Source organism: Rhinolophus ferrumequinum, chromosome 20 (genome assembly GCF_004115265.2).
Source record: "Rhinolophus ferrumequinum isolate MPI-CBG mRhiFer1 chromosome 20, mRhiFer1_v1.p, whole genome shotgun sequence".
Classification (NCBI taxonomy): Eukaryota; Metazoa; Chordata; class Mammalia; order Chiroptera; family Rhinolophidae; genus Rhinolophus; species Rhinolophus ferrumequinum.
Window position 1 is genome coordinate 16,029,006 of NC_046303.1, and position 23,028 is coordinate 16,052,033.

The following is a 23,028-nucleotide window of genomic DNA, read 5'->3' on the forward strand; positions in this document are numbered from 1 at the left end:
GGGGTGACGGTCAGCAGGCCCCCTCCCGGCCACCCACTCATACCCAGGAAAGGGCACGGATGGCAGAGGTTGGGATGTGAACCCTGAAGGCTGTCTGGCCCCCTCACCATGCATGATTTTCATTATAATGCCAGGTACTTAGTCCCTTTGCACTTCCAGATTTGGTCCCCAGTTGCCCAGTGCGAGCAACAGAGAAAGTATCATGCAATATCCTGCTACACTAATAAAGAAATAAATAAATGAATGAATAAATAAAAGGCCACTTTTATACTACATGGCATAGGGAAATTTCTTATCGTATAACATGGGTCCTTTACCTAAACCCTTGAAATTTATGGAAAATGTTAGATGAATAACCAGGTGTCAGCTGTCCCCTCACCTACTTGGCTTACTCTGTTTTAGCTCCTCTCCAGCCCCTTTACCAGCTTCCATAAGAAATCCATTCACATGAGGGACTTTGCAATTTTGCTGAGGACTTGTAGATTCTTGAGGGGATCACACTGCATAGCATTTCACTGAAAAATGTCTGTTAGACAAGCTGCTTCTCCCAAGTCTCTCTCTCACTGGACCACTAGCAGGGTCCCCTCCTATTCTGACTTCTGTTGCTCACCCCAAGGTGACTTCATGGGCTTGCAACCCATGCAGTCACACGAGGCCCTGAGTTCAGTTAAATGTACTGCTTGTCACTATCTCGAAATTCTTAAGAACTTTGAACAAAGGGGCCCCACAATTATGTAGCCTGTCCTGCTCCCCCCAAACCTGGCCCAACTGGCTCCTGTGCCACTGTCCTAACATCCAGTCCCTCTCCATGTTTATTAATCAGTTTCCTACATGAAACCCAAAGGCTAGCCTGTCATGCAGGCCTAAGAGGTCTGCTTACCTCCTACATTGAGTATAAATACAATTGCACCACTTGTGACATGGGGTCAAAATTCCATTTTACCCTTGCTTCCTACTCCCCCTTGAAAATGAAAGGGACAGAGAAGACGGTGTGCAGAAGTCTTCCCCTCGCCTTGGATAAAAACCTGGCCAGATGCCGTGAACTTCACTGCTGCTCTTAAGTGATGTCAGACCTTTGGCCCCTCTGAGTCAAAAACACATGGTCTCGATTTCATTGTAATCCACATTTCAGTCTGAGTTCAGCCATTCATTCATTCATTCATTCATTCCTTCATTCATCCTTCACTGTTCCCGTGTGAGGCCTGAGCTCACGGGTCTTCTGTTTGCTCTCTCTTCCAGCCTCACCTGCTTTCTCACTCGCTGCCTGCTTTGTTGGACTCCACTGCAATAGAAGAGAACTTGAGATGAAAGGCAAGGGGATAGGACAGTTCTTACCAGGGTGGTTGGATTCCCTCTCTAGACCGCCCACCATTGCAGGGCCCTCTTCCTACAACTCTTCTGTCTCCCACGCTACCTTTCAATCCCAGGCTGGCCTGGGCCCTCATCCTGGAACACAGGCACTCACTCCATACATGCCCATTTCTCCTCTGGAGGTCCTCTTCAGTAGGGCTCGAAAGAGCTTCTGCAAATCTCTTTCCTGAAGCCTTTATCTGGTCACCCAAGACTCACCCTCCACACTGGAGGCCTCCATACTTCTCTGTTCTGCTGCCCTCTGATGCTTTAGCTTTTTGGCCTGGAGTCGGAACCCAGTCCTTTGTTTCTCTCAACCCCTGGAACACAGTTCCTCATCCTCTGGAAGCCCCTCCCTGGGGAAGAGTAAGGAACTCAGTAATCCCCTGACACCTGGGCTGGGTAGGGAGCATTCACAGCAAGGTAACAACGCTCTCCAGAGAAATCTCATAAGCCCAAACCTTACCCCTGTATAGTCTCCAAATGGGTGAGGAAATCGAGGACTAAGGGAACCACTTTTCAATCACTTCCTTCAAAAAGTCTGCAATTGGTGATCTTGCTTTGGAATTTCGCATCTTAAAACTTCACTTTTGACGTCTTTTGCAACAAAGATGGATCTCTCTTTATGAGGAACACGTATAGCTGCTAGAAATGACAATTTCTCTGAATCATTACACGTATATGTAATTTTTCTGGGGAGACAGTTTGGAGTTCTGGGGTTAAATTTTCACAGGAGTTTGTTATCCCAAAAAACTCAAGAATCACTACAATAGACGATTTTTATTTTTAGAATTATTTTAAATTAATATCTAATTCAATTTATAAATAAATATTGTTATCTGATTGGCTATTTAAATGCTGTGAACATAATGCCAAAACAATCAGAATCACTCAAGTGGTTTAACTCTACCTTCCCCCAAATACTGGTTTTTTAAATAGTAGCATAAAATAGACGTCAGGTGGTAATTACGCTCTTCTCCTCAATGTACTTCCCCAGGCCCATCTGCCAAAATATCCCTTTTTGTACCCCTCCTCCTCTCTTCCAACACTTCTTCTCCAACGAAATTCCATTTGGATTGGTCCTGTAGAGGCGAGTGGAGCGTAGGGGCTTCGGGGGAAAGCTGGGGATGACACAGGTTATACGACGACAATTTTCATGGAAGGCAACTTCCATGTGATCTCAGGTCCATATTTCATACATCATACTATGACAGTGACCTTAAAAAAAAAAAAAAGTAAAAAAAGTGTACTGACTCAGGGACCAATTTCTCAGTGAGAAAAATAGAAGGTCAGTGTTCACCTGAGCATAACCAACAAAATGAAATAGGCAAGAAAGATGAGAGCGCTTGGCCTCCACTTACCTCGTGTGTGTGTGTGTGTGTGTGTGTGTGTGTGTGTGTGTGTGTGTCCCCTAAAAGATCTTCCTGCAGACATCATGTGACACTCCTCCTTTGGAATTTATCAAAAACTAAGTGTTATTCCTAGAAACATGCACTTTCACATTTCTGTGCCTTTGTTCATTCTAATTCCTTCATCTCACAGGCCCCTTTTCTGTCGAAATCCTTCAAAACGCAGGTCAAATGTAGATGCAGTTTCACACAGTAACAGAAAACCTAAATAACATTGTTTCTTTTGACCAAGACTTTTTTTTTTTTCTCACATAAAAAATATCTGGAAGGAAGCAGTTCTGAGCTGGTGTAGGAATTCCAGTTATCAAGGATCCAGACTCCTGCCATCTTTCTGCTTCATTGTCCTAAGCACATGGCTCCCACTAGCCCATCACATCCCCTTCCAGGCAGCAAAAACAAAGGGACAAAGCAAAGGGGTGCTCTTTTTCTGAAGGGCCCCTTAAAGATCACCATGCAACAACTTCCTCTTTCACGTCATTGGCCGCCCCAATCAGCAAGTGAAGCTGGGAAATGTAGTTTCTCCTTGGGACATACGCCCCCAACCACTATTACTATGGAGAAAAGAGCATGGATGTTAGATGGGCAACTAGACAGTTTGCCCACCTCTACAAGCTCACTCCCGTGTTATACAAAACATACAACATACTTTAATTCTTTTCCTTCACAAGGCCAAGGTCAACACTGTGGACATTTGGGATAATTCTTTGATGTGGGTGGCTGCCCTGTGTGTCGTAGGATATTTAGCAGCACCCATAGCCTCTACCCACTGAATACCAGTAGCACAACCCCGCAAATGTGACGCCTAACAACGTTTCCAGGCATTGCTAATGTTCCCTGGGCTGCAAAATCATCCCTAATGAGGAACCACCACACTAAACTGTCCTACTCTTCTTTGTATCCCCTCCTCAGCTTAATAATAATAGTGACTGTTGTTATGACAATGATGTCTGTTTTAACATTTAATGTTGCTTTATCCATTTCTGTTATGTTCATTTTTATACATGAGAACGAAACTTCCAGAACTGAACTTTATACATGAGAAAGAACTTCCAGAAGAAACAGAATTATCAAGTGGGCTCAACTGAGGTCTGTCTGACCTCCATGTTTGTGCTCTTCTCCTCCATCCACTATCCTGCCCACCATCCAGCCCTCAAACATTTCAAGCATTCAGGAAATAGTTGTTGAATTAAGCTTTAAAAAGAAAACACGAGTGCTCTGGAGCTCAGGAATAAATCCTCAGTGTTTTAGAACACTATATACAGATTTTATAAAGAGGGTAGGAAGGGAAGGAGCCAGGGAGAGAGGGGGAGGGCGGGAAGGAGGGAGGAAGGAAGGAAGGAAAGAAGGAAGAAAAGAAGGGAGGAAGGAAAGAAGGCAAAAGACCATAGATTCCTGGGCAGCTCTTACGTATCTAAAGAGCAGGTAAGGAGGTGCCTACCTTATCAGTAATAAATGGCTATAAAGGATAAAAACATCACAGAATAAACGCTGGACCACTTTATCGTAGACTCTAAAGGAGCAACGAGGGATTTGTCTTCCCTGTAGCTGACAAAGGGCTACTGTTGATGATGAAATTTAACTATCAGTTTCCGCTTCAGTGGGAGAACTGAACTGGTCAAAAGAGCCAATGAGCTATGTCATCATTGGCAAGTGGGGGAAAAGGCGTCAGCAGATAAACTTCTGTCAGAATTGGTCTTTCAACTTCTGGGTTATCTGCAGCCTCCTACAAATCTCATTCATGAATTAGGACAAAGCAGTAAAGGAATTAACATGAATCAGAAAGAAGGCTGCCCCCAGCCCACTGACATGAGTTGTATTCAGATAATGCAGACTTCTTTCTCTCACCCATATTGGTGTTTGCTATCAACCGTTCTGTGGAAAATATAATCACTTTGCTTCTTGGAGTCAGGCTTGAGTTAGGAAAGTAGGTGGTGAACATTTGTCCCTCTTTATTATATCCAATGTTTATATTAACTTACTATTATTAAGTGGCCCTGAGTTCCTAAAATGTTTATTAGGTACTGCACATGTCATTCACTGTTGTTAGAAGCATTAAAAAATCGGGGAGATTGCACTTGCCTTTTTCTTTTTACTTTGGCAAATATACATCACATAAAATTTAACCATTTTAACCATCTTTGGTGTACAATTCAGTGGTATTAAGTGCATTTCACTTCCTTTTTGCATAGTCTAGCACTATTCTCTAATTACACTCACACTGTTACTACCTAAGTAACCATGTCCGCAGCCTTAGAGTTACTTTGCCCACAATAAAAGTTCCTATGAAAACAATAAGGTCGATGCTTTTTAGAGATGCCCTGACTCTGACAGACTCATATATTTTTTAGGAATATCACGTGTTTCACCAGAACATTAAAATTTCCCTATATTCCCTTTAAGCTTGTTTTGAAAGGGGGTCTTTTGAAAGCTGGTTTTTGCTAATCTTTTTTCTCCCAAACTATTTTATCATCTTGCTAGCTCCTAATATATTGGGACAGAGCTAATGCTTCTCTGGAAATACCTGGAACAGTAAAGGTTTCTCTTAGCAGTCATATATGAGAACATATTTATTTCATAACAGTAATGAAACTGAAGAGTTTGGTTAGTTCCATTCCTCTGAGAAATGAGGAGTGGTCGGCAAGCATTCATATGCTATTTCATAGCACTTTTCTTTGAACTCGTGTGCTCTATAACATTCTTTCTAATAGCAGCTTTTTTTCATAGGTCATGAAGTTTTCCTCTCAGAACGCTAATGTAATAAATTTAATCCTATGTGTAGCTTAGGAAATGGAAAGTATTATCACCCATTATTCACTTCCTAAATATAGGAACTAAACTATGAAAGCAGTCAAACGGGAAAATCACTATTAGAATCAGGAGTGAAATTAAAATATAATGAGAGTAATGTTGAATTAATACTCTCTTTGTAGAGGTAGAGAAATATTATTTTAATCCTGAAGAAAAATCTCAAAATGTACTTTACTTCTTACTAGATTTCCAGGCATGGGTATATTCTTGTTAATAACACATAAAATTATTGTTTATCTTTCTTAAAATATTCAACAATACTAATTAACTACAGCAATGCACCTATATAATTTTCAAACCGCTTTTAAAATATCATGTAGCTTTTCCCTTGCAATTTAAAGCACTGAAATTGTAACCCATATTGCAAAATTACTTTTAACCACTAGAGGGCAGAAAGTGCTCCACATTTTACTTAACTAATTTTAAATTCTCAGACCAAAAAAAAAAAGCACCACTACAATAACAAAAAGTCTTTCAGATCCTTTTGTTTCATACTGTATAATAAACCATACACTTAAGGCTCAGTTAACCAGTTAACAATTTAAAAATAATGCACAATCACCACAATTCAATAGTTTGTAGGAGACAAAAGCAAACCTCACTTTTACAGCCTGAGTCCAGCTATGAATTAAGGATTATTAGTATGGGGGATTCAGTACGTCCTTAAGGAAAGGCAGAGTAATTAAACAAAACAAAACAGTGCCCACTGAAAATCAGCAATATTCTTTCTATGTTAAAATACTGCAATGAAATGCAAACGTTGTATTTATTATAAAATTGAAATAGTCACTGAAGTTACAAAACAAATTTTAAAATATTTACATTTGACCCTTTAATTTCTATGTGTACCTTCTTCTACCACACACCAGCTGTAGATCTAATTGTCACAAAGAAGTTTTAGTTTCTTCTTAACATATCTTTTTGACCTAATTTACTTGTGTTTCCCTCCCAATTAAGCCATTTGCATTTGACTAACTAAAGCATTACTTGGATTAGAAACCATAACCTCTTCACTTTGTCACTCTCATTAGTTAAAACACATCATGGTAAATTAAGCCATTTGGATTTCAGTCTGGGTGGGTGACATTTTAACAACTGCCCCTTCAACCTTCTCTGTCACTCTGGGCCACGTCCTACATCACAGGACAGCGAGAGGGCAGTGCAGGCAGCCTCACAGAGGAACGGAGCAGGCATGGAGCCAAGGGTTATACATCACGGAAGTTAGCCATTTCTCAGATGCATGAGCCTTCCCCTTCCAATCAACCCTGATAAGGCTTTTACCTTATAGGGCTATGTGTGACCTTACCCAAGATACTAAATCACTTCTGAAGTCTTGTTTCTTACCCTAAGCAAAGCTTCTCTCCCCATTTTTCAGGACTATTGGCACATTCACTCTCACAGCAATAAACACAGCACGCTGTACAGAAAGCTGGGGGATCAGACAAGGTAGAAGTGTCACTTCTTTTGGACTAATGAAAGCAATGCACATTTAAAATCAGGGCTAGCCACAGAAGAGAACGGGTTCTGTATTATTACCTGTTCGTGGAATTGGCAAGTTTGAAAGGAATTGCTGCCAATGATAGCTGCCCCGTAATAGATCTAACATGAGCCATGGAAAGGTGTTTGAGCACAGACTGGATAACCGGTTATACATCATGAATATCACAGATATCATTCCTGCATGGACTGCGAGGCTGTGCTACCTGACTTTCAAAACCTTTTTATGTTTAGAAAGAACTACATGCGCAAAGTTTAAAAAATCAAAGGAATTCTATAAGGCTTAGAATTAGGGTGACTGCAGCCAGTTTTCCAGGAACATTTCTGATTTATGCTTATCCCAGTGTAATTTTCACCCTTAAAAGTGTCCCATTTGGATGAAAAACTACTGCCCCAAGCCCAACTTCATTCACCCCCAATTTCTATTCCCCAGAAGCAACTACTTTCAATTTGCTTAGGATTTTTTCCATATGGCTTCAAATTTCTAAAATAAACAAATAAATTATACTACTTGCATCAGTTAAAAATTGCCTTTGAATTAAAAGGGGGGAGGGGATCACTGACTTAAACAAATTGAAGGAGATACCTGAAAGGTACGTTGTTTGAAGACTTATTCATCTAAAACTGACTTTTCCTCCTTCACACTTCGTTGGGATTTATATAGTGGGTAGGAAAAGTAATGTCACTACTGAGACATGCTACCTAGATTTCTCTTCAAAATCAGACTTGGTGCCTAGGTTGTTAGGTGTGTGTGTGTGTGTGTGTGTGTGTGTGTGTGTGTGTTTGTGTATGACATTTATTATATACACATTTAGGTTATATCAAATCTTTTCCTATTACATACAATGCTGAGCTGGATAATCTGTGTGTTAGAACCCTATGTGTGCATATGTGTAGTAAAAATTCCTAGCAGAGGAATTGCTAGTTCAAAATGCTCTACCGTCATAACTTTGATAGATGTTGGTAAATTGCCTTCCATTTTATCTTGTACCAATTTGTATTTCCTTAAAATATATACGAAAAATACAATAACTGAAATGAAGAATATATTAAAGGTAATCAACTTTAGATTAGACGAAGCAGAGGATGAAATCAGCAATTTAGAAGATAACGCTTGCAAACAACCCAATCAGAACAGTGGGGAAAAACAAGAATCCAAAAAAATGAGGCTAGTTTAAGAAACCTCTGGGACAATTTCAAGCATAACAACATTCACATCATAAGGGTACCAGAAAGAGAAGTGAGAAAGCAAGGGATTGAGAACCTATTTAAACAAATAATAACTGAAAACTTTCCTAACCTGGGTGAAGAAAATAGACATACAAGTCCAAGAAGCACAGAGAGTCCCAAACAAGAGAACCCAAACAGGCTCACACTAAGACACATTATAATTAAAATGGCAAAGAATAAAGACAAAGAAAGAATCTTAAAAGCAGCAAGAGAATGTCAACTTAGTAACTTATAAGGAAGCTCCCATAAGATTGTCAGCTGATTTCTCAAAAGAAACTTTGCAGGCCACAAGAGATTGGCACAAAAAAATTCAATGTGATGAAAAGCAAGGATATACAACCAAGACTACTCTACCCAGCAAGGTTATCATTTAAAATCGAAGGACAGATAAAGAGCTTCCCAGACAAGAAAAAGTTAAAGGAGTTCATAGCAACCAAACCAGTATTACAAGGAATGTTAGAGGAACGTCTTTAAGATGGGAATAAAAGATTAAAAAAAATACGAATAAAATGGCAATAGCTACATATCTATCAACAATTACTTTCAATGTAAATGGATTAAATGCACCAGTCAAAAGACATATGAGGTCGGACAATTAAGTTCGGGAACTCATCCTAGAAAAAGTGCTACATACCTCATTGCTGGGTATCACTACAGTCACCTTCAAAGTACTCCCCTTGGGAAGCTATGCACCGATGCCAGTGCCTAGTCCACCTTTCAAAGCAATTTTGGAACTATTTTTCTGGAACGGCCCTCAGAGCTGTCGTCATATTACCCTTGATGTCCTGAATGTCATCCAAATGTCTTCCCTTCAATATTTCCTTTATCTTCAGGTAAAGAAAGAAGTCATTGGGGGCCAGATCAGGTGAGTAGGGAGGGTGTTCCAATACAGTTATTTGTTTACTGGCTAAAAACTCCCTCACAGACAGTGCCATGAGAGCTGGTGCATTGTTGTGATGCAAGAGCCATGAATTGTTGGCAAAAAGTTCTGGCTGTCTAACTTTTTATTTCTTTTTCTTTTTTTTTAATTTTTATTAGAGAATACTGGGCTACAGTGTGTTTCTCCATGTGAAGTCGTTGTTTCAATCTAGTTGTGGGGGTGGGGAGGCGGGCACAGCTCACTGGCCCATGTGGGAATCGAACCTGTGACCTTGGTGTTATGAGCACTGCATTCTAACCATTGAGCCAACCAGCTGCCCCATGTCTAACTTTTCCATGCAGTCATTTCAGCACTTCCAAATAGTAAACTTGGTTAACTGTCCAGTTGGTACAAATTCATAGTGAATAATCCCTCTGATATCAAAAAAAGGTTAGCAACAGCGTTGCAACAAGTTCATGAACTTAATTGTCAGACCTTGTAGGAGGGCCGGATGGATAAAAAAATAAAACCCTTACATATGCTGCCTACAAGACACTCACTTCAGATCAAAAGACACACACAGAAAAAAAGTAAAAGGATGGAAAAAGTTATTTTGTGAAAATAGAAACAAAAAACAAAAAACAAAAAACTGGGGTAGCAATACTTATACCAGACAAAATAGTCTTTAAAACAAAGGTTATAACAAGAGACAAAGAAAGACCCAATAATCCCACTTTTGGGTATTTATTGAAAAAAACCTAAAACACTACTTTGAGGGGTCGTGTGTATCCTTATGTTCACTGCAGCACTGTTTACAATGGCCAAGATGTGGAGGCAGCCTGGTGTCGACAGAAGAATAGATAAAGAGAAGGTGGTACATATAAATATTGTTTATATGTTGGTACATATAAATATTGTTGGTACAATGAAATATTGCTCGGCTAGGGAAGGGAATGGGTTCTTGCCATCTGCGGCAGCACAGATGGACTTGGAGGGTATTGTGCTGAGTGGAGTATAAGACAGAGAAAGACAGATGCAATGTGATTTTGCTTATATGTGGAATCTAAAGAACAAAATAAACAAACAAAACAGAAACAAACCCATAGATACAGAAAACATTTTGATAGATGCCAGATAGGAGTGGGGTTGGAGGTGTGGTGAGAAAGGGGGAAGGGATTAAGAAGTACAAATTGGTTGTTACAAACTAGTTATGGGTATTTAGGGTATAGCATAAGGAATATAGTCAATAAAATTATAATAACTATGTATGGTGCCAGATGGGTACTAGATTTATCGGGGTGATAGATGGGAGGGGGATTGAGGGACAGGGTAAAAAGGTGAAGGGATTAAGTACAAATTGGTATTTACAAAATAGTCATCAGGATATAAAGTTAAGCATAGGGAATATAGTCAATGATACGGTGATAACTATGTGTAGTGCCAGGTGGGTATTAGACTAGTCAGGAGGCTCACTTCTTCAATTATACAAATGTCTAACCACTATGCTTTACACCTGAAATTAATATAAATAATATTGAATTTCAATTGTAATTGAAAAATTAAAAAAGGGGAGGGAAGGTGAAGGGGAATAAGAGGTCCAAATTTCCAAGCATAAAACAAGTGTTATAGGGATGTAATGTACAGCATAGGGAATATAGTCAATAATATTTTGATAGCAAAGTACAGTGTCAGATGGCCGCTGGACTTATATCATGGTGGTCACTTCTTTAGGTATATTAATGTTGAATAATTATTGTGTACCCTGAAGCTAATATAATATTGTTAGCTATAGTTTTAATAAATCTTTTTTAAAATTGAAAAAAAGAGAAAATAACAAGGATAAAAATAAGCAATTACATTTTCCTACCTTTTACACTCATTTGACCTAAAATAAAATTTCAAACCCACTAGAACCTGGAGGCTACCACCATATATCATGATCAATCAACCCAGAATTGCCCCTACTTGCCTGGTATCACAACCATCCACATACATACTCACACGTGGTAAGTGATGCAGCTTCGCCAGATATCCCTGATTAAATCTATTACACTCAGATATTACCTCCCAGGAAGAATGAAGCCAGGAGGCAATGGGACAAAGTTCAAGTATGGAGAAAAGGTGGAATACAGAAAGTACTGGAAAGCTGGATGCTTGACATGGCTGCGCTCACAGAGCATTTAATGGGAGGGAGTTCAATGAGTTCCTGAAAACACAGGACTGGCAAAAAACTTCCACAAGAAACTGGAAAAAAAATGTATAAAAGAGTCAAGGATAAAAACAAACAACTAATTCACAACTCTGTCTCCTGCTCTTCTAGGCTTAGTGGGTAACACACCCACCAAGGGAGCGGTGCAGGGACTACAAATTAGACAAGATTACAAGATTACCACCTTGCCTACTTCTACGCACCTCTCCATGATCACGTCAACTAACACTGACCTAGAAGGCACAAAATGAATACCCACTGGTGGGTTGATTAAAAAATTGTAACATAAAGAACAGCACTGGTACACCTTCCGTCTCAGAGGTGGCGGTCATTCTCGCCCCCACCTTCTCAGTGTTCCTGCAGGCTCAGTTCTAGCCTCTCCCTTACGTAACCTTCCCGCATTCCGGTCCTTCTCAGGGGCCCTTTCCTCATCCGTCACAAGAAACGCACAGCCCTGTAAGTGCAGAAACGTGGTTCACATTCGTTTCTTGAAGTGGGGGATTTGAGGTAATAGAGGTGGGGCTAGGTCCTTGGGGGCTGGGTAGGGTAACCGCAGGCGGACCTGCCGGTTTGCCAGGTCCGCACCCACCCAGGGGAGTAAGAATCCCGCTCTGCCAGGGCGCAATGCCCGGGGCTGCGCTTGTGGAGTCCTCCGGAAGCCACCCGCAACCTGGCCGCACGGTCCCCCATTCCAGCGAGGGGAGGGAAGAACCGCTTGCAGGCTCTGGCCTCACCAGCGTCTAGCCCACCCCTCTACCCTTGCCCTGGTCTTCCTTTGCCCAGACCACAAGAGAGGACACCTCCAGAACAGGTAACCCTCAAAGGCGAAAATGATGCCGCCGCCAGAGGGCGCCCGTGGGCGAGGCTGGGCGAGGCGAGGAGCGGAGGCGGGGCCCAAGGCGGAGGGTGAGACCCAGGGACTGAGGCCACGGATGGGGGTCTGGTTCTTTCCTCAGTTCGGTCCCGCATCCGATTGTTACAGGTACGGGAGCTCCTGGGCCGGCTTCCTGAGAGACCTCTACGGGCCGCCCGCCGCCCCGGCCCGCCTTCCCGCAGCGCGCCGTCCCACAAGAACGCATTACCTAGTGCCATGGTCACAGTCGCCGTCACAGGCACCCTCAACCCCACCCCTGGCCGGCCCGCTGGCCCGCTCTCTCCCTCGCTCACCCACACCTGCCCTCAAGCTCCCCAGGGCAGCAGATGCGGATGAAGGCGGAATTCCACGCCCCGCAAAGGCCCGCCAGCTCTGGGGAAGGGAAGAGGCGGCGCGGTCCGGTGCCGCCCCCCAGCTGATGTCCCAGGTGCGTCTGAACCCCCAGGCCTCGCTCCGCAGGGCGCTGATGGCCGGGGAAGCTCGGCCTCATCTCCGCGGCCGCGGTCCTAGCCATGGCACCTCGCTGGGGTCCCCCTCCAAATCCAAGGGAGGGGTGGGATTCTAACCCTTTGTGGTCCCACTTATTCTCCATCCCTCTGCAAAGGACTTATCTCGTTCAGGACCCGTGAAGCCCTTAGAAGCACAGCTGTTGATTCTGTTGGATAATGAGTCTCCCTGCTTTTTAGAAAGACCTGGGGGGTGGGGTGGATCAGCTGAGTTTTCTTGAATAGTTATAGTTAAACGTGAGGCAAGAATTGAATTTCAGTCGATGTCCGTCCGGGAAGCAGGGGTCTTGTATGATGATCCACGTAGTGGTCAAACTACTTGGGAACATCTTCCACTTTGGGGATCTGTTTCCGTTGAAATTCATTTCCACACAACTTCAGTTGCTACCTACTACTGATGACATACCAAGATCCACAGAAGGGCTCTCTGTGAGGAAGGAAACCCCTGATTTCTGCGCAGCGTTGAGTTGAACAACTTCGCAGAACAGTTTAGCAGAACAAAGCATGTCTCCTGCCTGCCCTGGGGTCAGTGCGATAGCGACCAAGTCCAGTGGACTCCCCAGCCAAACGTGCCCTCCTTTTCTTTTCCAGATTGTGCCTTTTTAGCCACAAGAAGCATGGAGGTAATTCACGGCAGGCCCTACTGCTGCAGCGAGCTGGAGGGAGCTGACACGCTATCAGACACCTTTTACTCTAATGAATTGCACACTCCGCTACAAACAGCTACTCGCCCAACCGCCTCAGAGGACAGGTAAAACAAAAACTAGAGAAAGCAAACATTAAAAAGACTCTTAATATATTTGTATATATTTATATGTGAGGGGGAAAAAACCACTTAAGGTTACAGGGCTCTTCTGTTTATCACATCATAGGGAAGGCATTACATGACAATTAACTGAACCTTGAAGTGTCCACAGATACTTGATAAAAAGGAAGTACTTGTTAGAACTTGATAAAAAGGAAGTTTGTGAGTCTTTTTCAAAGGTAGACATCAAATTCATTCACTACATTCTAAAACTCTAGAATGATTGGTTTCTTCATTTGGAAATTAATCTGTTCAATTTTTTATTTATTTATTTATTTATTTTTATACAGAATAGTGTATGGTTCCTTATCATCTCCTAACACGATCTGGTCAAAAATACTCCCAGAATCTGTTGTTCATAGTTGCTGGCTAAAGTTTTCCTTTACCGAATTTCCTATAACACATTAATTACAGATTATGATTTTTAAAGTGCTTCTAACAAATACTGAGTGATTACTATGAGTGGGCACTGTACCAAACGTTTTCTATGTAGTAATTCTTGTACTCACTCCTCACAACAACCCTGTGAGATAAATACTATCAGTATCCCAATTTACATATGAAGTAACAGGTACAAACACATAATTTTCAAAGATGTTAGTGCCAGCTTTCTGTATTGTATTTACTTGAATCATTTTGAGGGGAAAAGAAAATTCTCAAAACACTTGGGTGGTGAAAAAACAAATGCCTGTGTAGTTGTTTCTTTGTCTTGCTTTAATTGTTTTGTTTTTTAATTTCACTTGGTCAAACCTCTCATTTAAGAATTCTTTCTTTAAGAAATCAGACAGGAAATCTCCTAGCCTCAGTTTAAACACTTCCAAAATGGGACATCACTACCCCACAGGCATGCCATTCCAATTTTGAATGCTCCTGATTTATTAATTTTCTCGGTACTGAGAACATTTTTCTTCTTTGTAATTTCTACCTGCTGATCCTGGTTCTTTCCTCAAAAGCCATGCAAACTAAGAAAAATCCATCATCCCCATGATTGCAGCCCTTCAAAAGTTTGAAGATTCTTTTGGCTCTCCAAGAGTTCTCTTTGCCAGACTAAACACTGGTTCTCAAGAGACTTTACTCTTCTTTCTTCTTGCTTCTGGGCTTTTACTGTCTTGATCAGACTTGCGTGGATCTATTCTAATTTGTAAACATGCTCTTTATATGAAAAAGAAAAGTTTTTTCTCTTAATAAAGAAACTAAAGCACGTTCTTTATAAATAATTTAAAAATCCTGGAAATCCACAAACAAAATAAATTGTCCATTTTCCAACAGAAATAAAATTAGGAAATTAAAGCACCAGGAAGAAAACCTCTGTACTTCCTTTATCCAGAAATAATAACCACTGTTAACACCTTGATATGTCTTCCCCGTTGTTGTTTTTTTAATTTAAGGATCATATTCAACATATTTCAGTAAACTACTTTCACTTAATGAGAAGGAATATTTTCATATTTGTGGGAAGAAGGACCCAGCTCACTTCTACTGAGTTAGTCCTTGCTGCACCTTCTCTTCTAGTGCTACTTGATTCCCAAAGTGGCTGTCAGCCCAGAATTCCTACTTAGCTCCAGGGGCCATCAGACTAGGCAGAGCTTCCCTTGAGTCAGAGGAAACCCTTAGCAGATCATCTGTGATCTGGTGATGCGCAGCTGTTCGAAAGCAGAAATGTGGGATCTCACCAAAAGGGATCTGAGTAGGAATTTAGGGCTGCCATTTCTGAGTGACGTCTCTATCCCCTCAAAAGTATTCATCTAAGGCTTTTCACTGAACATTCGATGCCTTCTACCTAAATGGTCATATGGTTGGTTAGTAATTGGCTCCAAAACCCTTTAACTGGCATGAAATTTAAGAGAAGCATCTTTGAGAAAGTAATTGCTTTTCACTAACTGACTGTAACATGAAACACATGTCCAGTTACTTATAAACTACAATAAGGTATTGTTTGAAGCAATATCTAGGTGCAACCATGTTTCTGGCTCCTAATAGCTAAAACTTGCTTTTCCCTTTATTCCATGTGAATTCTTTCCTTTCACAGTCCCCAGATAGGAAAGCCAGAATGATTGTGTATTCTCAGAACCCCTCCTAATAACTACCCCTTTAAAAAGCAGCTGGGCAGCTTACAGAAATAGAAGTTCGCTTTTCTCTCAGTTATTCTTCTGAACTGCTCTGGAAAGTGTCATCAGGATAACATTGGTACTTCTGCTCTATCAATGCTGAGCCTTCTTCAGACCAGGCTCAGGGTCTATGGCTCCCAACTCAAGCCTCAAAAGCAAGACAAAACAACAATCTCCTAGCTCTTAGGAATTACCTTTCATAATGGTAAGCACGAACATGAGGCCCAACATATGTTAGATCTCAGCAGCTTCATTTCCTAAACACGGATATACTTAAGTGGATGCCTTTTTAAAATATCATGATGCATTTTGAACTAACTTGGCAATTTTAACAAAAACATAAAATGATTTTCTCACATCAGCCTACTTTTTTTTCTTTCCAGAATAGGTAATGCAGTCTATCACCATTGTTATCCAGCTTTATGCAGACAGGGTACATCAAAATCACCTCTATCTGTAAGCTCTATCTGTAGATATTCTAGGTCACTAAGTGTGAGGTGGGTCTAGGGAATCTGCATTGTTAGAAGTTTTTCAGCTTATGTTGAGAACCACTGGGTTAGCGGAAAGCACTGAAAACAGTAAGAAAACCAGGATTATGGTTCTGGCTTATCCACTGATCAAGGACTACTTAATCTTTATACTTCAGGTACTTTCTTCACTGATATATTTTGGAGCAATTACAGTAGTCATTAATACACACACACACACACACACACACACACACAGTTTATCACCTTAAATGAATAATTAATGAATAGGTGGTGTTCTTTTGCATTTCTTTCATTGAAAATTTAAGAATGGCAGGTACAGGAAATCAGAATCATCACAGAGGACTACCTCCCTTTTCCATACAGTGGACATCTCCTTACCTCCAGCAAGTTCTGTAGCCTATTAGGCAAACATATCAATTAAGGAAGTGCCTTGAGAATTGATTAAGATTTCATGATATGTTCCCATTTTGTTTATGGGTTCATTCCATTGCTTTCTGATTCCTGAATACTTTTTGACTATTAGTTCTCTGCCAACTAAAAATTAGTCTGAGCTTTCCTTTAATCATGTCTTCCAATAATTACTGGCTAAATTCAGGCGCCCAAGTTTGGAATGTAATGCTCAAAATTCTGTAAAGTGACTCCAAAGTGAGATATTAGTTCATCTACAGGGAGCATCTTTCTCAAGAACAAGTAAAGACTCAACAGGAGATCCAAGATGGAGTAGATAAATACCATGCCTGCTTCCTTTTGCGAATACATTAAAATTACAACTAAATTATAGAACAATTAACCTGGAGAACCATCTGAAGTCTAGCTGAACAGAAGTTTTATAACTAAGGACATAAGAAGCCACATCAACACTGGTAGGAGGGGCGGAGACCAAAACGGGCTGGTCCTAAACCTCCGTGTGGTGGTTGAAAATAGGGAGGAATACCTTGGCCATGGAGGTTTCCCCCGGAGGAGTGAAGGACCCCAGCCCCACTCCAGGCTCCCCAGCCCAGAGTACTGGTGCCAGGAAGAGGAGCCCCCACAATATCTAGCTGTGAAAAACAGTGGGGATTCCAACCATGAGGTGGGACTGAAGGCTTCAGGAAACCCAGACGTCCTCTTAAAGGGCCTCTGCACAGACTCACTCACTTGGCAGGCACTCACCTTGGGCTCCAGGGGAGGGACAGTGACTCAGGGGGCGTCAGAGGCATATGGGGAGCAGACTGAGGTGTGTGGTTTCCAGGTCAGGGCTGGAGGAAAGTCAGCATTTTCCCTGTGAGGGGCCTTCTCCCATGCAGCCGGCAGGCAGCCACATCTTTAAATGTGTTAATTAAGCCCAACCCCTATGCTTATGGCCAAATCTGAATCTGATTGGTCTGGTGAGCTCCAGGGCTCCACCCCGCTAACTCAGCTGGAACCCTGCCCCACCCTAGTCCCCCAATGCTGGAGGCACTTTGGCAAGAACAGCCACCCCTGCTCCCATTGCACTCTTTCTTGGAAAACTATCATTGTCCATGGGCACCAGGCTGGTGATGACTGGCCTCAGTGTGCTCTGAGACTTTTCCTGAGCAGCTCCAGGCTCAGCACTGGCATCAAACCAGAATCTACATTAACCTGGTGACCACAACTCTCCCCACTCTAGTGACTCCCTGAGACCCTGCCTCACCCAATTTCCATACCACAAGAGGCTTTATCAGTGGCTGAACTTTAAGAGAGCTGTCAGGTGGCAGCAGGCCTCGGGGTGTCCTGGCGTTTTATGGATCTACCCAGCAAGCCTATCATTTAAAATGGAAGGACCAATAAAGAGCTTCCCAGACAAGAAAAAGACAAAGGAGTTCATCACCACCAAGCCAGTATTACAAGGAATGTTAGAGGGATTTCTTTAAGATAGAAAAAAAAAAATCAAAAATATGAATAAAAAAATGGCAATAGCTACATATCTATCAATAATTACTTTCAATGTAAATAGATTAAATGCTCCACTCAAAAGACATAGAAGGGCTGAATGGATAAGAAAACAAAACCCTTACATATGCTGTCCACAAGAGACTCACTTCAGATTGAAAGACACACACATAGATGGAAAGTGAAGAGATGGAAAAAGATATTTCATGAAAATGGAAACAAGAAAAAAAAAGCTGGAGTACCCATACTTATACCAGACAAAAGAGACTTTAAAACAAAGGTTATGATTAGAGACAAAGACAGACCCAGTAATCCCACTTCTGGGTATTTATCAAAAAAAACCCCAAAACGCTACTTCAAGGGGATGCAGGCATCCATATGTTCGTTGCAGCATTGTTTACAATGGCCAAGATGTGGAGGCAGCCTGGGTGTCCATCGATGGATGAATGCATAAAGAGGAGGTGGTACATACTCGCATATACAATGGAATATTGCTGGGCGGCCATGGAAGGAAATGGGTTCTTGTCATCTGTAGTGGCATGGATGGATCTGGAGGGTATTGTGCTGAGTGGAGTATGTCAGACAGAAGAAGACAGATGCAATGTGATTTCACTTATATGTGGAATCTAAAGAACAAAATAAACAAATCAGGAACAAACAAAAAAAACACTTAATTTTATGTGGCTACAGATTGTAGCACTAATAATTTATTCTTTGTTGTGGAGACATGTACCGTGTTTCCCCAAAAATAAGACCTAGCCAGACAATCAGCTCTAAAGCATCTTTTGGAACAAAAATTAATATAAGACCCGGTCTTATTTTACTATAGTATGAGACTGGGTCTTATATAACATAATATAATAATGTAATATAATACCAGATCTCATGTTAATTTTTGCTCCAAAAGACGCATTAGAGCTGATTGTCTGGCTAGATCTTATTTTCAGAGAAACACGGTATAATTTAAGTTTTAAAATTATTTAATCCAAGAATTTCAATATTTTAATTAGTCCCTTCTATATATTGCTATTATTATTAAATCTAAGGGAGGAAATGTGAGACCCTAAAATAAAAGAGAAATATGACTTATTTTTGTTTTGCCTTTTATTTTAAATGGTTTTCTGCAACTTACTGCCTTTAGGTGGATGTCAACCCAAATGATTGATTAACATTTCTACTGCCTCATCTTCCTGGGACAGTGTAATATATGGGGGTCAGATGTTGAGAAATTGACTTGTCTAATTTAAATGTAACTTTTAAATACTTAGATATTAAACCTTATATTGTCATTAATCAAATGTGTTTTAAAATTTTTTCACTTGTCATGCCCCCCAAACTGGGTCTGTTGATCATAGTCATAGAGCTGGTGAAGACCTCACAGGTCTGAGAGCAGCTGAATGCCATCATCCCTTCTACAGCACCCTGATTCAATGGTCTCCCAGATTCTCCTTGACTAGCTAGTGCAGAGGTTGGGAAACTTCTTCTGCAAAGTACCAGATAGTAAATATTTTGGGCTTTACAGTCTCTGTCAAACTACTCAACTCTGCTATTGTCGGGTGAAAACAGCTTTAGACAGAGACAACATACAATGAATGGTTGTGGCTGCATTCCAGTAAAATGGCAGTAGGTTGGATTAGGGCCATAGATTGACAACCCTATCTAGTGACTTTATGAGATAAAGCATTCCATTTATAAGACAATCCTGAGTGTTAGTTCTTCATTTCATTCAGCAAATATTTAGAGGGGGATTACATTAGGCCAAGCACTGGACTGGTACAAAGACATAGTCGCTCCACAGTCCATACCTCTCTGTCTGAGCTCCTCTTCCACGTTTCTAAAGGGCTCCCCACTGCTCAGACTATATAGTCCAAAAGGCTTGTAAGGCCCCATGGGATACTGTTCTTGTTTTCCTCTCTTGCATTACCTCATCACAGCTCTTCTTTACTGTGCCTCAGATTTCTCAAATTCTCTATCAGCTTTACTGATTTGGCCCAAAATTCAACTCTGTTTTCTCAGCACTTAAGATCTAGATAAGTTCCACTCAAATCTTTATTGCATACCTTCTGGAAGTCCAAAGCCTTCCTCAAAATTTATCCAAATCCCAGGATGGGGGTGGAGGGTAGTCATTACTGACTTTGGGTTCCTGGTTCCACTTATGCTGATTCTATTCAACATTTTGACCCAGATGCAAATCAAAACCGCAAAGAGATACCGTTTCACATGCACGAGGATGGCTATAATAAAATAAATAAATAAATAAAAAGGAAAGTAAGTGTTGGCAAGGATATGGAGAAACTGGAACCCTCATACATTGCTTGTGGGAATGTAAATGGGTAGAAATTTTCAACTATGGAAAACAGTTTGACAATTCCTCAAAAAATTAAACACAGAATTGCTATATGACCCAACATTTCACTGCTAGGTATATACCCAAAAGTCTCTTTTTTTCACAGGTATCAGGAATTGAGGGAGTCGCGCCAACAATGTAGGCTTCCGTGGGGCGCTGACAGGGAATATGGCGGGATGGTACCCATTTCGCTCCCCGAGGAACACAGACCAAAACGTGAACATCTTCGTGTCATGGGCAAGGGACATCAGCATTATGGATTTGGTGGAGAAACCTGGCCAAGGTAAATAACCTTTCTGCCCTTCACAGAGAGGTCTTCATCACTCATTTTTCTTTATTTCTATAGTGAGTCCTCTGTTAACTTAAAACTACCTCCAAACTTATTTCTTTTACTGTTTATAAGAAGACACAGATGGAAAAACTAATTATATAATTTCTAATTGTGAAGTCAGTAGAACATCTGTGTTTATGGATGGCTTTGCTGTCCTTAGAGATGCTCAAGGATTATGATCAGAAATTTTGATGAATTTAATTCCCTTGCTAGTCACATTTTATCTCAGACTAAATGGGAATATTCCTGAGAGAGATGAAATTAAAAATGTTTTTTGCTTGAGCAAATAGCTGGCCTAATTTGTACAGATGTTCTTGATTTTTTTTGGAACTTCTGATTTTTAATTTGTTCATCAATCTATAGTCATCAGACTCTATTGGGCATTGTTTTCAAGTATTAAAATATTTCAATAATCATTTATAAATCTTAAAGTCTCTCAGCAACTTTATTCAACACACAGGTTAAAACTGAGGAGAGAGACAAAAAATATCTGAGCAACAAATTAAGTGTCACATTAATTATTTACTAAAACTTATGAAATTTACTGAAAATAAAATCCATCAAACCTTGACACACATCCTCCTTACTCCCACTTTATCTAACAATCCTGTTTACCTAGTTTACTAGCAAGCTAGCTAACTAGCTTGTTCTGAAGCAGTTAAAAAAAAATAAAATTAGGAAGACAAGCCACAGCTAGAGATAGACACAGTAACAACAGGGACATGTGGCCACCAATGGCCTTATTGAAGCCTCAGTAAAGCAATAAAAAGCAGATCAATGAAAAAGCCTGTCAGTCCAATTGGAAAGATTCAAATATTGACACATAGATAGTGAGGACCTCAAGTTCATTAATTCATCCAACAGATGTTTTTAAGGTCTTCACTCTCCTGGGACTTACTTTCTAATATAATATAGATTTATCTTTGTAAAGTGGATATTGCAATATCTACTTATCCGAAATGGGCAAGTTTCAGAAACTCTAAGCCAAGTCAGTCATCGCTTAATTTAGCAGCCATTCACTAGAAGAATGAAGTCACAAAGTAATGAAAACTTATAATTTTGTTTTCATGTCTGTAAACACTTCTTTTAGGTTTGGTAAAGTAGCATAATGTTTATTTTGTCTAAGAAAAACGAAATGGAGTCTTCCTCTAAATGTACTGTCAAATGTTAAAAGGCTATTAAATGGATATATAGTGCTCCATAAACTAAAGAATACTTTGACATTCCTGGTAACTAGTACTCTTTAATAATTATAATAGTAGTAATAGTAATACTTGGAGGTTAATATGACCATATAAATGAAGCAAAATATCCCTCTTCTGTTGCCTAAGAAATGAAACAAATACAGAATTTACCAGCAGCTCCCAAACAATAAAAGGAGAACGATCTTATGCCATTAATTTTAATGTGCCAAGAAAATTCTATGTAGTTTGTTCCAGTGCCTAATTACATGTTTCTCAACAGGACATTTGGGGCAAGACAATTCTTTGTCGCACATACTGTAAGATGCTCAGCATCTCTGTCCCTTTACCGAGAAATACCAGCCACATCTTGCATTTATTGTGACAACCAAAATGAAGCCACCCACACATATTTCCAAGCTCTCCCTGGAAGTGTTGGGGGTACAGGGGAAGCCACACTGTCGGTTGAGAGGCATTATACCTCACCCCACCCCTATATTCCAAATGCATATTGTGGCAAGGTGAGAACAAAATCTTGATAACTCTCCAATTTGAAGAGAAGATAAAAAGCTGGAGTAGGTAATCCTCATAGAAAAGGAAAAATGCCTCAAGAGTAGAAGCCCCTATTTTAAAACAACAAGATCTCAAGACACATGAAGTTCTGCAGAATGTGTGCTCTCCAGAATGCTGGGTTGACTTGCAGGAATGGGCAGAAGTTCACGAGTGTGGGTACTTCCCTAACTGAAAGGAGGACATTTAACAGGCTCTTAGACAGTAGTACCCAAGACCCCCGGGCTCTATCTGACACCATCTGAGCACTTTCTCTCTGCCACCTCCAACCCATCAGGCTAAAGAAAAATGGAGAGAATAATATTCAGTCATCAAGCGTGTAGCACAGACAGAAAGACAAACTGACTTCAGATGGCAGAAAATCAGAATTCACCTGCACTATATCATAGCAAAAGTTGGGTTTAGACAGAACTACCCAATTAAACACATGTAAATATGAGAACAAATTGCAAGGTGACTTTGGAAACCAGGAAGAGAAGAGGGGGAAAAAATGACATATAAACACACACACACACACACACGAACAAAGAAACCAGTCTTGGAAAAATCATAGCCCGGGA

The 23,028-nt window shown here is 40.7% G+C and overlaps 1 protein-coding gene across 2 annotated transcripts in view; it reads left to right on the forward strand.

Annotated features, from left to right (window-relative positions):
- Positions 1-12,301: 12,301 nt before the first annotated feature.
- The window catches only part of C20H7orf31 (chromosome 20 C7orf31 homolog), a 33,905-nt gene continuing 23,178 nt past the window's right edge, over positions 12,302-23,028 (forward strand). For both annotated transcript variants that reach the window (XM_033088424.1, XM_033088425.1), the window contains exons 1-3: positions 12,302-12,663; positions 13,334-13,493; positions 20,493-20,669. In XM_033088424.1, the coding sequence (XP_032944315.1) occupies positions 13,360-13,493; positions 20,493-20,669 (311 nt within the window). In that variant the 5' untranslated portion in view covers positions 12,302-12,663; positions 13,334-13,359. The remainder of the gene's footprint in view (positions 12,664-13,333; positions 13,494-20,492; positions 20,670-23,028) is intronic.